The 15,597-nt window shown below is 32.7% G+C and overlaps 1 protein-coding gene across 1 annotated transcript in view; it reads left to right on the top strand.

Annotated features, from left to right (window-relative positions):
• LOC126734567 (RNA-binding protein FXR1) overlaps positions 1-15,597 on the top strand; it is a 46,868-nt gene that overhangs the window by 21,225 nt on the left and 10,046 nt on the right. The window contains exon 10 of the mRNA XM_050438257.1: positions 1,126-1,363. Coding sequence (XP_050294214.1) covers positions 1,126-1,363 — 238 coding nt within the window. The remainder of the gene's footprint in view (positions 1-1,125; positions 1,364-15,597) is intronic.

Genomic DNA, 15,597 nt, shown 5'->3' with positions numbered 1-15,597 from the left:
TTAAATCAACTATATGTTAAAAATTAGATACATATTAAGAGACAAATCATTTGTAAGTTTTTCAACTCATATATTTAACACTAGGTCAAACTGTAATAAAGAAGCCATAACACAAAATGTAAAACTTGGAAAATGTCAAAAAAGTATTTTTTATATTGTGCCAAAAATATACATGCTCCCATTATACACCGGGTGGTGCGTCGCCGAGCGGAACATAGGAAAACCCATGTAAATTTTAAGGGGGTCAATTATTGGCTTCCCTGTATATTTTACAGAAAAAATGTAAGATAACTTTTTGAAGAGACCAATTTGGCAAACCCTCATGCAAAGTTTCAAAAAATTTTAATAAGCGAATCTTGAATCTTTGAGCTTGCTCAAAGCTTTGCGCATTTCATTGTTAAAAAAAATGTTAATTAATAATTTCGGAATAAAATAATATATTAAGTTGCAATATGCGCTTTTTGTTTTTCATATTTTTTCAAGCTCTTTTGGCCTAAATGAAAAAAATTACATCACTGTAGTTAATATTTGCCAGAAAACCGCTGAGAAAGTTCAAATTACAAAAAACAAATCGCGCTCCAGCGTTCAACAAAATAACTAAGTCGGCTAAGTAATTATACCACATAAAAGCCAAGCAACCTCGTTAAAATTCGTTAGGCCAATCAAAAGTTATCAACAATTTTAGATATAAATATTCAACCCTTCCTCCACCTATTATTTGGTAGATTAGAAAAAAAGTTTGAAATAAAAAATTTTTAGAATTTATCATACTTTAAAATGGCATTATTCTTCTCTAGGATTCACTTTGAATATTTTCAGTAAAACCAATTTTTTCTATTTCATTGTTGTATTACGCCCCCTAGCGGTCATCGTACGAACTGTTAAATAATTTCCAGCGATTTCTCTTTGCCGCTTTTATAAGAAATATTTTTTTCCCTACGCTGTGCGATGACTAGTTACTGAGATATGGCCCGCGACCTCTCTTAGTTGTACATCCGGTACAATTGAAAACCTTTAAACTATACTGCCGTTGTGACGCAATTTAGGGTTTTCATTATCGGTGAAGCTTCTAATGCTCTACGCCGAGTTCTCTATTGTTTTTTTACAAATTTCAATTTTTTTCAGGAAGTGGAACAGCTGCGTCAAGAAAAACTAGAGATTGATCAGCAACTGCGCAGTATACATCACCACGGGTCCAACCTTGGCTCGATGCAGTCCCTTTCGATGAGCGGCCGTCGTTCCGACCGAGGCTACAGCTCAGACATTGACGGTCGGGGACCGGGAGGCGGCGGTCCGAGGGGCGGACGAGGTGGCGGCAGAGGCAGGGGCGGCGGTTCGAGAGGAGGCTATCGCTACGGTCAGGGTACGCAATCAGATCAATTGAATAATATTGATGGGAGACAAGGTAGAAATCATAATAAGGGGGGGATGATGCCCAGAGGTGGCGGCGGTAATTGGCACACGTCGAACGGTCGCATTCCAAGGGGTAGTTCCCGGGGTAGGGTGGCGGTAGATTCGGCGGGCGATCGCAAATGATGCGTTTCCGTGGAGTTGCCGCATCAGGGGCGGCGCGACTGCGTTATGGCCAAGCAACCTGTGCTTGCACAGCTGCGGGTGGGACACGACGCCCTCCTGCACATTAAGCGAGACATCGTTTGTCTGGTTTAATGTGTGCTCTGGTAACGGATTTGCGATTTGGTCAAGTGATGTTTTGGTTTAAAGTGCTTGGGGATTTACATTTAATATGAGCTTTTACTGAATAAAAAAAACATAGTTTCAAAGTCAAAAGGTTTAAATCGATGTTAAGGTTTGGTTTCGCTTAGGTCTCGTTGTGTCGGACAGCATCCGCCAGCTGCAGCGGCCTTTTAATTTGCTGCCTTGCGTAAGGTAGTGAAGGCATATATGGCCCAAAATAAAAAGAAAATATAAATTTACGGTAAATGAAAGACCTATATGTCTGCAACTTTTTAGTAACACGTGACAAAAAAATCATTTATTAAAAAATACGAAAAGAAAACAAAACCTCATACAATATTTAAAACTTTAAATATTGTATGAGGTGCAATCTGGACACAAATCATCCGAATCATCATGTTCAATGCCGAGGCAATCTTCGTGGTATCAGGTTTTACATCCAATGCAAAAATATCCCTTTTCATCCTTATCACAAGCAACGCAATACCAGCTTTTATTTTGAAATTGCGACGTTCGTACAGAAACTCCTTGTGTAACTGATTGGTACAACTACTTTCACCAAACAAGCTTTTAGTAATCAAGTTGTGCCTTGTAATTTATGGCTTTTCGGCGAACCACTTTGCGTTCCTCTTTATCAGCAGGTGTTGGTAATAATTCATGAAATGAATTTTGAATATATTGAAGAGAAAATGATGCTAAATTGAATTTTATTAAGGGTTCTCTCAGGATGCAGATCCGAATAACGTAGGAACTCTTTATCCCAATGCGCCTCAAAGGAACGAAACAAGCGGTTGTAACTCGTGGGTCGTGTTAGAAGGTAAACACGAAAGGTTGATGTTTAGGGATTCTGCGGTATCTGCTATGGTATAATGAAGATGGCTTCATAAATTAAATTGAGGATTGATGAAATTAAATTGGGATAAATGATTCAGGAAATTATTACAATATTCTGTGGTCAGGCACCCCTTGGGTGCCATTTTAACTAGCGAACCGTGTGGTAAATTATCGATCAGCTCTTGATTTAATCTTTTACCCTTAAAAATAATCATGAGTGGGATTGAATTACCCATTGCGATACAACAAGTAACGACCCTTACACCTTTGGCGTGTTCCGGCGCCACCATATGAATGCGTTTTGCCCTTTTTTGTGCTAAAACACTTTGTTGGTGGTGAATTGTTAATCGACATCCTTTTTCTTCCATGTTGTAGATATTTTGAGGTTTATTTTTTAAATCCAGCTTATCCATAACTGCACTTAGTTTCTGAAGATATCCGATACTATTTCTTTCTTTAATTTCTGCACGCGATTCATTGTCTGAGCCTTTCTCTTACTTACTACTGCGGTTTGCTTCTTCATATTAAAGTTGTCGGCAACTCCGTTATTTTCGCAAAATCTGTAGACTTGATGACGAACCAAAGTTGGAGTTAGTGGCAGACGAACTTCGCAGTATCGCTTTATTCTTGCAACAAAATCCAATTCTTGATCGCGACTAAACATTCTTGGCCGATCTAAATATTTTTGCTCCTCTCTATTCGTAAGATATCTTTGTAAGGTCCTTTTTGGAATTCTGAATCTTGTGGATACACTTCTTTGTGATTCACCAGCTCGTAAAGTATCTAATGCTCAAGTTGTCGGTATCTCATTGATTTCTTATATTTTTGCAAATTTTGCTCATCTTTGGATTCTAATATATCCTTGTAAAATTGATATCTAACTCTCAAAAATGCAGTATTATTTCATAATACGGGTCTTATGGCCCAATGCGGGTTTTATAGCCCGGGCCATATATGCCCACTTTGTAATAGGCCATAAAAACAATTTTGATATAAAAAGTGTCACAATATTCCAAAAAGTCCCTAAAGCAAATTATAACAACTTTTCAATAAAAACATAGGGAAAATACCATTACTTACATAAAGCGATAATCGGATTTATCCTACGGTAATTCTTATTGCTGGAAAGTCGAAATGTGTTGGCGGAAAATGTAACTTATTTCCCGTACGCATCGACGATTTGACTAAAACTGTCCCTCTGCTCTGTGTGTGCTTGCTAAATATGAAAATATGTAATGGAGGGGATACTGGCACTAGTTTGCAGCAACAAGGATACCAAACTTAAATTTAAAAAAATCAGGTTTTAGTGGCTGTGGGCCATATTACCCAATGCCTCCACTACCTAAGGAATTTTTGTAGTTACGTACTACACTTCTATCTGGCATGATGACTGAAAAACATTTGTTCATAGTTTTTCTAGAAGAGACATAGGGAGACCGGGTCACAGTGGCCACATTTTACTTATTGTTGTCATATTTTCTATCCAATTTGAGGTCTTTGATTATTTCTGTAAGGGAAATAAAGAACCTAATGTGTACTAATAATACAACAATATATTTTAGACCAAAACGCAATTCTTAAAAAAAGAATTAAACATTCTCATCAGCCTTGATTTTTAGCCACTGTACCCCACACCAGGGGTGGTAGAGTGGCCATGACCATTAGGGCACACTGGCTACTCACAAAGAATTTCTTATGGGCTAAAACTTACTATATTCAGGAAAGATTACATTATATTGTAACCAATAAAGTCAATACCGAACTTATAAGTACATAATCTAGAAGTACCACCATAATTTAAAGGGGCTGGTAAAATTCGCAGCAATATCAAACACTGGTAGTGTTGCCTTGTCTTCCGCTTAGAGAAAAACAAACTCTTTACCTTTCTTCCTTAAGAAATGTACTTTATATTCGTCGTATCTAATACCTTCGACTTGACCCACATAGAAGCAATTGCCTTTTTTGTTGCAAACCGAACTAACACAAAGCTAAATAATAAGAATATTTTTCAAATTTTCATCCAGTTCCACAATGTCTTCATCTGACTGCAAAATCTCTCCGTCAGAAGCATCGCTATCTGCTAATTCTGATAATTCACGGGATCTCCTGATTTAACAGGGTTTTTGGTCGCACTGTCTCATCGAGTTCTATGTATGAAGTTTTGTCCTTTGATTTTTCTGGCTTATCTGTTACTTTTTCTGCTACATATTCAGCATCTCCATATACAAACTTGTTCAGGGAAAATATTCCTGTACTAGCAAAACCAGATATGCATTTTTTTTGTGTAAAAGAAGTTTGAGTATTTCGTATATACTGATACGCTTTCCGGGATTTGTAGCCAGCCGTCCATATACACATTTATCTATAAGCGCTTTAATTTATGGCGTGTGTGCGGTAGCAGCATATATATAAGTTATTCCTGATTTTTTAGTTAAGGAAATCACTATATAGGATAAGTATCTTTCGTGGTTATTTGTGATTAGTAATATCGGATCTTTCTTCGAGGGTTTGACATGTTTATTAAATGCTGTAACTAAGGTACAAACAGTTTTGAAGTGGTCCATCCATTGGGTGAGGCTGCACCCACTGTTATTATTGACGCATTCTTGACCATATCTCGAAAATGTATTTTTAGAAGCACTAATAGTGTTGGTGGTACACAATATCCACGAGCAATGATTGTTTCACACATACTAACTAGAACGCCTCGTTCGGCAGAAGTCACTTGAGCTACTTGTCGTTGACCCTTCTGTGCAATAACTTTAGTTGATCCTTACACAGCCGTTAAAGCAGTTTCGTTAACATTATAAATTTGACTGGCATCTAAAGTAGGATATTTTCCATACAGTTTTAACAAAGTATCTTACCATTTATGAACTACGATTTTATTATTATTTTACGTAATGTAATAATGGGATTTCGTTTCCTAAAAGTGTAAAACCAATCCGGGCCGGCAGATTCATTTTTGTGTGCCAACTCTGCGGAACTTGTTTATTATTTGCTACTGCATCATAATATTATAAAAATATTAACTGGGGTACGCTGGCTAGAATTACTACAAATTAGTAGGGACCACTGCATCCCAAACTAACCTAAAATATTTTGCTTCTGTACCTAAAATAGTTCATTGTACAAGTATTAATATTAATTAAGTTTCTTTACGGAAAAATAATATAATGAATGGTTAAAGAATAGAATGTACCTCAAATATTCACATGCACGCTTCAAAACAACAACAGACAATATAATAAATTGCAATGAAAAAAATTAAAACGAAAAGAAAATCAAGGGCACAGTGGCCGACACTGGACATCTAGCAGTACTGCTGAGATGCATACACAAAAAGGGTTATGATAAAACGTATTCAATCTGTAGGTTGTCACCTGCTGCTGCAGTCCGACGCACAAGCAAAAACATACCTTTGTGCTGGCAGTCACCTATTCTTTTTAAATGCAATGATAGTACTCTTTCACACATTTTGCAACTTGTTTTATGGAATATTTTAGCGAGTAAATCTCAGGTGATCCATGTGGAGTAATTTAATGTAAAATTGTAATTGATGTGGGATTGCCAAGGGTTACTTTGCTATATAGCGTAAAAATAATTCTCCAGTTTTTTTTTACTTAAATACTTTTATTAAGGACACTGTGTATTAATGTGACACCTATGTCTTCTGTATTTGCTTTAATGGCAAATATCTTGAAAGTACTTAAGATTTAAGAAAAGTTTTAATAATAATCATTTATAATTAAAGTGAAATTATTAATATTAAGTGGCTTGTACTGTACTAGTTTGTATTGAATGTTTTTGAGGCACTGCTTTTAAACTATCGGTTTAAAATTTATTTCCGGTTATAGCGGACGTAAGATTTTTTATACAGTTATCAAATATAAATTGTTGTATTTTGTGACCCAAAAATCTTTTATTCTTCTTGCTAAGTTAATTGGATGTGGGGTCAAATTAAACTCAGTTTTTAAATTTTATTATTGAAATAAAAAAAAAAGTTGATACCGTTTCCAGTCAAACGGAAAGCGGTATTCAATTTATTAATATGTCAATATATATACATGGTGAGTCATTAATATTGCACGAAAATTTAAGGGCGTATTCCTTGGGTCAAAATAATGAAAACACTTTCTATAAACCTATGTCGGAAAATGCTTCCCTGTGGAGATACAGGGCGTTGAAATTTTAGTTTCATTTCAAATTTTTCCGAATAATTTGAAAATAAACGAGAATAACCGTATGAAATTAGGTATAGGGAGATTTTCTAAGGTATTATTCTCGTTTACTTTAAAATTATTTAGAAAAATTGAAAATAAAAATAAAATTGCAACACAGGGCGTTGGATCTCGGCAGGAAAGCATTTTCGGTCATAGGTTTATAGGAAGCTTTTTCAATATTTTGACCCAAGGAATACGCTCTTTTCGTGCAACATTAATGACTCACCCTGTATATTCTTTTGAGATTTGTCTCCCCTTTTTTCGTACTCTGACTATTTATTTGTCTATTTATTTGTGGGCATGATTCAGGTGATGTATTAATCTATATAATTCAAAATGTTGCTAAAAATTTCCGATTCTTACACACATACAAAATGACAACTGCATAGCTTAATATATCTTTTGGATCCACATATACTAAAGCCGGCCGCACACCTAAGTTACAAATGTGGCGCCACATTTGTCTTTCGACATAATTTCATTCAACATTTTGTACATTTGCCACAAATGCGGCACAAGCACACACATCAGGGCTTAGTTCTGTTCCGCATTTGTAGCCATGTCGCTGCCTTCTGATGACGATGATTTTATGATGTGGCAATTATTAAGTCAAAACCGAAGGAAACGTCGTTACTGGGTTCATCTCTATAATAATGGTTGTTCCAAAAAGGGAAATTTTGAAGTATTAAAGCAATTATTAAATCATGATGATGAATTTCAAGCTTACTATAGAATGTTACCTGCAAAGTGTGGTCATATAAGATTTCTCTACTTCCTGAATAAATAAAATGATTTGTGTATTATCGTCCTTCATTTTTATTTCAAAACGTGACACGACACGCCGCAACAAATATCGGACAGGTTGATTATCCGGGGAGTAAACACAAATGCGGTGTGGCTTCAAATGCTGTTTGGTAGCAAATGCATCTTAGGTGTGTGGATCCAAATTAAATAACACGCGCGCGTTAAATACTGTCCGATATATTTGTGGAAAAGCATTTGTGGCGCAACATTTGTATCGTAGGTGTGCGGCCTGCTTAATAGTAATAAAAGTGTTTTTTCATATATTTACCTGCTTTTTTGAGATAAACTGAAAAACTATTACACACTGCTTAATAATATTTAATTTTTACTCCAAATACAAAACTGGAAACGTTTTTGATTGGCACAGGAATTAATATTTTACATTTCAGTACTCTACTATTTAGGAAATGAACACAAAAACTTTCTATCAGCAATTCGTACTTTGAAAATGATAAACATTCAAAATCCTCATCCTCAAATTTAGTAAGGAAGGCGTCGTTATTAGCATTAATAGCGACTTTTATGAGCTTTAACATTATCAGTGAATCTAATCACAATAAAAAATAGTCAATATAGTTTGTTTAAGCTCTTTGAATTTCAGATGTTAAGTTTATTTTTATTACTTTAAGCAGTTGAGCTCTTATTTTTTATAAAGCCCCCAGAGCAATTTTGACCTACGCTTTTCCGTACCACAGCCACACAAACTGTGTAATTTTCCAAACGACTTTTATATAGACTGACCCGGCCGATGACTCATTTTTTAACGTGTCTCTGATGAACTTTTTATTGCATGCGTAATGGTTTTGACAGTGAAACGGTTTTTTTTTTTTGCTCGATAGTAAACTTTTTAATGTGAATATTTTTGTTATCATTCCATCGTAAATAAGGTAGTATAGTGATAATAAAAGCATAAACTTATAAATCTTTAGTTTGGTGGTTTTTTCTGTTTCTTGTCCATTTAGGTATAGGAATAGTAAATTAATACAAGTCTACTATGTGCCTTATAATAGTATTGGATATGACACGGATAGTTTCACTTTTTTTTAAAAATAATGCTGGCACGCACTACATCGAAAAATATTTGAACACATGGGAATCTAAATTATGTGTTGCCATAAAATTGTGCCAAGTTAACTTACTAAGAATTGGTTTTCACGTATTTTAGATGTCACTATTTAATCAATATCATATAGTGGGAAACTGTTTAAAACCATTTACGCACACAATTTACCATTTACGAGGAATTTTTGTGCATTTTTCAAGGGATGTAAACTTTTTGTTTGAATTAGGATTTTCAGCATACCCGGGCGTTGCCAATAATTAAAAATTGCACTCTCTATTTTTGTTAGACGTTACCCATTTTTTGATCGCACAGCGTTTTAGTAAGCAAGTTCATTTTGGAAATGTTTGAAACACTTGGGAGCGTATAGCAACATATTAGCAAAAAATTGTTTTATAAATTACTAAGTTACAATAAACAAACCTCCAAGTTAAGGTGTAATTATAAATGTAATTAAAAGTTAAAGGTTACATAATACGTGTTTTGTTTACTTAACTGTTTTTACGCAATAATTTGCACATAGCTAAGTTGTTGTGATTTTAAGCCATCTGATGATGAGCAGTGCAATGAAACACATGTAAGCTAGTCTTTAACTTTCAATTACATATTTGTGAGGCCTTGAAATTAATTTTTCTTTATTGAAAGATATATCTAGGAATAAGGGACAAATTTCATAATATTACCCAGTTAACATCTGTTTAAATTTAAATGCAGGAATATTTTGGACGCTATTTTTTGCGGAAATTTTTTGATAGGCCTTAAATATGTCTTTGATAACCTATATGGCTTTGGTATATTAAAGAAAATCAAGGATTTGGCAACATAATATTGTCAATTTTAGCTAGTACATATAAAGAGTTAAACGAAAATTATTAGTAATTTTAGTTTTCGGCAAAATATTCACTTAAAGTTTTTGAAAATTTCATATTTTAAGGCGTTAGAAAATAAAACTAGAAATATAAGAATTAAAACAGTTCAATTCCAATAGCCTTAAATTCGATCACAGACGATGTCTAAGCAGGGAAAATGTGTTATTCAGCTAGGATCAAAAGTGATTATAAAAAAATTAAAAACTTTGGAAAGAGGAATTAAATTCATGTTCCTTAAAAAATGCGAATTTTTACACAGTGTTAGCCAAAGCTATGGAAACTTAAATTTTCTTTATTGTAGTAAAATGGAAAAATAAAAGAATGTTAGAGGAAATGTAATTTATAATGATAATTATTTTTTTTACATTTGAAACAAGTATGGAAACTAAAAGTAAAATTGAGTTATTAACAAAAAATTAAGATTTTATATCATAGCTCTATGGACTAATTATTGGAATTTAATTGAATTTGGAATTAAATCCACGAAATTGCTAGAAACTCTTTCATCCGGTTTCGAGTATTTTAAATAATGTTATAAATTTTACATCTAAATGGTCTCAGATTCTCGATGGGATTCAGATCCGGTAACTGGGGGAAGGTTACTCAACTAGAGGAACATAGTTTTTATCAGTTGAATCTTGTACAAAAAAAAATTGTGCTTCAGGTCATTATCTAGATGCTATACGTATAAGAAGCATTTCTTATTTGACATGGACCATATCTTGGACCTTTTGGCTTCCTTGGATACTTTCTGCTATCTCTTCCAAATATTTGAAGTTTACGCTTGTCAGTTAAACCATGAGGGATTTAAAATTGTTTCATTTTGTTTTTTCCTGCTCTGTGTAACTCAATTTACTCAACTAAAACTATTTAAATTCGACGCATTTAATATTTAAACTGAAATATTCAATGATAAATTACTAGATGTTTAGAGTAACGATGCTTAAATTGATGCATAATTTTAAAATATTTATGGAAAATTCTCTAAATGATGCTAAGGAGCATGTTTTTATTTTATTAGGGATTCTTTACAACGCTGTAGATTTACAATAATAATAAAAAATTAGTTTCCATTTTTTATTATTATTGTATGTTGTTTTTTTTTGGCCATCACTATGGCTTTGTAATCGTAAATCTCAAATAAATAAGGTTCTGAACCAAAAAAAACATTGTCCAATAAATCTTGTAACCCTAATTGATATTTTAATAGATTTGCTAAAAAATTATCTTTTTTACAAGGAAAATTAAACTTTCTTTTAGTTTCAAATATATAATTTATGAAACAATTCGTGTAATTCTTATAAAACAATTTGCTTTTACTATAATATAAACTGTGCGATCAAAAAGGGACGGTTTAAATAATACAACTACTATAGTAGAAGTTGTAAATATTACAAGGGTTACCTTTTCACGTACTTTGTCTTTTGCTTTTATTAACATATAACTTGCTTTTAAAGCTGACCAGCTTGCTAAACCAGCTTGGAAATGGCTGACTTATTTTAAAAACAAATGTATTAACCCCTCCTCTTTGTGCGTCTAATCTAAATTGTAACCATTACAAATCCATAAATTATTGCAAGGGATTTACTGGTCAGTAATTTTCACATATTTAGTATTTTCATAGCGTGTGGTGGGTACTTATTTGTTTTGGAATTTTGCGTTGTTTAAATAGTAAAAGACGTTATATTCCAGGCAAATATTAGTATCAACACTTAGTTATTTTTTTAAAAAATGTATAGACTATATTAAAAATAAATTGAAAACAAATGACTGAGAATTTTTTTGTCGGTTTATGCCATTTATACATTAATTTGATGATAAAAAAAATAATGTTTAGTCTAAACAGTTGAACTTTCTAAAAAAGTGTCATTTGGTTTCAGTTTATTTGATTCTTTCTGAATTAGTCGGAAAACCAGGTTTCCGACAAAAACCTGTATTAATATCGTTTTGGTCTTTTTGATTTAATTGCTGTATTAAGTGTAGCATATAATATACTATTTTACTTAGTTGCTACGGGAAATTGTGCTGCAAAATCAATCTGCGGACCAAGCGTGCAATTTATTCATATAGTAAATTTTAAATCAGAGCACAATATTAGAGATTTAGATTCAGATGTGAAGTAATTACTTGACTTTGCAGCACAAATTACTGGGAGCTTTTAACCGATATAAAAGAAAAATAATGTCGACTTTTCATGGCTTTTTGTACAGGGAGATGCAGAAGTCTTTTAAGTTTTGTAAAAAATCTTTGAAGATTTTTTTAAAGAAAAAAGCGAAAGTACAATATTTAGAATTCGATTCTGACAGTTAATAAAAGCAATTCTGCAAAAGAGTTGTTGGCATGATATATCTTCATTTATTCCTTGAATTCATCATTATTTATGTAAGGGGGGCATCAGGTAATATGTCTTAGAGGAAATACTCCATATTTTTGTGATGCTTAAAATGTAATGTTTAAAATACAATAACAAAATATGCATCGAGTTTGAAAAACAGTTTTTTTTTTTAAATTCTTTTACTGCAGAATCCTATTGGTATTATTTTATCTGAATATGGGTGTCAGTAAACTAATAGTTCATGATTTCAATGAGTCTTGTATGGCTAAAGAAGTTTACTGTCCAATGGGTGTAGTAAGAAAATCTGTATAAATTGTTTTCGTGAATATTTTAAAATCTAAGGCTCTGACGTGCTGTTTTTTTTTTTTCAATAATTTTAAACAGAAGAAAAATCCATCCTGACGTATATGTACCTCCCAGAATTAATATTGTTTTTTTAATATTTAAATTTCACTCTACTGATTTAAATAATTAGTGAGACATTTGGGGGTTATGAGGTTCTTTTTATGCTATTTTATTTGAAGAGGAATATTTTATGTAAAGTCATTGTCACATCTTATTTTTAAATAGGACTTTTTGTGGAAATCTTTTCAATTTTACCAAATGAGTTTTTTTTTAATATTGAATTCATTAAATTGAATTAAATTGAATGCTTCTTGATTTAATAGAGTTGTTTCCATTAACAGGTAAGAAGAAATATTTTACACAATTTTAAAACATGATGGACAATAGATACCATATTGTCTTTTAGTATCTTAAGGCATTTATTTAAAATAATATTGTACATTTCCTTGATTTCTTATAACAGTTTTTAGGCTCGTTCTTTTAAAACAAGAAGTTATGAGCAAGACATCTGCATCTCCTATATCTTTATCGTGAAATATGTAGGTAAGTCGCGCTTTAACAACAAACTTTATTAGGTTAGTTTTATTATGTAGTTAATTTAACTATTTTTGTACCGATTCTCTATCACCATTATGGGATATTAATTTTTGTCAAGCTGTAAGTATTATAAATGTGTATATGTTGTTAAAGCGCGTTTTGTTCATTAACAGAGTTAGTGAAACCCCAAGAGGCTTTATATAAGTAACTCTCATTATAAAATACATTAATAAAATATACGAAAAACTTGCTGGAAGGGTACGTAACCAGGCCATGTCCCGTCACAGGTTGTGAATCTTTAACACTACTTTTCTGTAAGGTTGAGCGATTTGTGATTATTTTAATTTTTTTTAAAATTAAATGCATTCTACATAATTGATGTTGCCATTATTTTTACACGTTTCACAGTTTGCCTAACCTTTAGGCAGTGTTAAAGATATGCTAGTTGTGAGCTTGCTAATCAACATACCCAAGGATATTTTCTAAAAAAGTTTGCCTTTGTTAAAAAAAAGTTAATACCAAAGACATACTATCTCTAATTTAGATGATTTATTAGTTAAAAAATTAATATTTGCTCAATTATTAACGTAACAACCCTTACAGAAGAGATCTGTAATCAACTAACTCAGAGAATATCCTTAAATGAAAAAGCAACACAATAACACGGCGATTTCGAATATAAAGCAATTCGCAAGAATTAGGCTAAAAGACTGGCTCTCAAATGTGTCGTATCTTTAAGTTGTGAAAGACTTTTTAGAAATATAAAATTGATTAAAAAACCGAGTTCACGTTGTTTTATTGCGTTGATTGGACGACATTGGACTTGGGGTACCCTTTCAATAATTTATTGTTTCTTTTTTTTTTATATATTTGTTAAGTTTGCATGCATTTATGGATTTGTAATGAGTTACCGATGGATTTGTGCTTTAGCGAAGGGTTGCCACATCTCCAATGTTTGCCAGTTTGTGTTTTAACCTCATTATTTAACATTTTTATTGCGGCATTAAGCTAACGCTAACAGATACTAACATTTTTTTAATCATTACCATAGAAGTTACGTGAAATAAGTTAAAGGGTGTAATAAAAAAGTTAAGCGTACTGAAAGCAGAGCAAAAGAAAAAAGCTTAGATCATATGATTTCTTTAATTTGGCTCCCAAACATTCTTTATCTTTTCCCTAGTTAGTTAAGAAATAGTTTTACTTTGTCGGGACGAAACGTGTTTTTTGGTTTAGAAGGGTCGAAAAAGCAAAGGAGAAAAGTACATGAGTGTTTGTTATATTTGCACCTATACCTAAAGGGGTTACCATCAATATTAGAAAAGACTTTTATAAGTTGATTGGCTTCTCCTTTGGTAAAAAAAAACATATGCGTATAGTGAAATCGAAGAACAATAGCAAGTTAACTTTTTTCAAACATTTTTTTTTTACTTTTTTTTTGGGACACTTTCTATATTTTTATCCATAACGAAAAATGTTTTTGTTCTGATTTCAAAAATAAATAATACATTCGTTTTGAGATCTGTTAAAATAAATGTTATTTTTTAGAAGTAGTTTCTGGTGGGCTTAAAGCAGTGCTATTAGCTGACAGATTAGATTGTCATTGTTGATGTGTCGTCGAAAATGTTGCTTCATTTGTAAGAAAGTCCTATAAACTAAGAATTTTCTGTTAAATGTTTGGAATAAGCGCTGAATTTTATATTTCTCGCATTAGTTCTGAAATTTTATATAAATTATATTAGGTCGCATTCAACTGTTACGTAACGTACTTTTTAGGGATTTTTGATCCTCCGTCTTCCCCTAACATATTTTAGAATAAAGTACGTTAGTTAACAAATATAAAAAAATATTACAAAATCTAATCCTAGTAAATATTTCAGTAATTGAACATATTATTATATACTATTCGTTAACGATTTGAGTCATTTGACCAAAAAATAACTTTCAAAGACATCCTTGCTTTTCATTAAAGTGTCGATGTTGTTAAAAGACGATTTGTTGATGTTGACAATACACTTTGTGTGTAGTAGCATTTCTTATATTTAGTGATAAATGTCCTTTTCCTTTAATAATCCTACATCTGTGTTACTTTTAAAAACTATGAGACTGATGGTACCTCAAAAAGTCGTTCCAAATCAAATGCATGTGAGTTAGCTGTTGATGTGGGGGTTAACCGCTTCGGACTGCTTTGAATGTTGAACCACTGTAGCTAACAGTTTTTTCCTGGTCATAGCCTTATTTTTCGATGCAAATTCCAGCATAAACCGATGCTACTAGCTTATGGCACTTCGACAACTCGATACTCCATATGTATAAGTATCGATACTGATTTTTTACAGTCGGTAATCCCAGAGGGATTCAGGACTTATAATCTTGGGAAAGAGTACTGCCAGATGATACCAGACTGATACTAGATTTACTATAGAAGTGCAAAATTTATCAATGAGTTTCACAGGAACTGTTCGGACGTGGCGCTTTCCTTCGGTAGCTGAGTAAGAAGTTATAATGCAAGTAGACGCCACTTCGTGAGATGTTAAATCCCAGTTTTTTGGTCAACTTATCCAATGTATAAAAGCAGCTTCTTTTTATATCAGATCGACGTCGCTCATCTGCAGCACTTCCATGCATCGCGAGGTTAACTATAGTTTCCATTAAAGCTTTATACTTCTCAGCAATAGGTGGTTGGCTTGAGCCTTTAGAAAAGATCGATCCGCTTGAGTATACTTTATTTTTTTTTAGTTTTTCTCTTATTCGAAATTCTCTTGATCGTTCAACACCATCAACTTATATTTTTAAGTTTCTTTTCTCTTCTTCTGATGTCAAGTTTCGGATTTCTTTCGTGTTCATATCATGGTAAAGACATGCATCCCTTGAAGTATATTTTGTTTGTTCTATAGT

This window comes from Anthonomus grandis, chromosome 3, assembly GCF_022605725.1.
Source record: "Anthonomus grandis grandis chromosome 3, icAntGran1.3, whole genome shotgun sequence".
NCBI classification, from domain to species: domain Eukaryota; kingdom Metazoa; phylum Arthropoda; class Insecta; order Coleoptera; family Curculionidae; genus Anthonomus; species Anthonomus grandis.
This window is presented reverse-complemented; position numbering and strand designations above follow the sequence as displayed.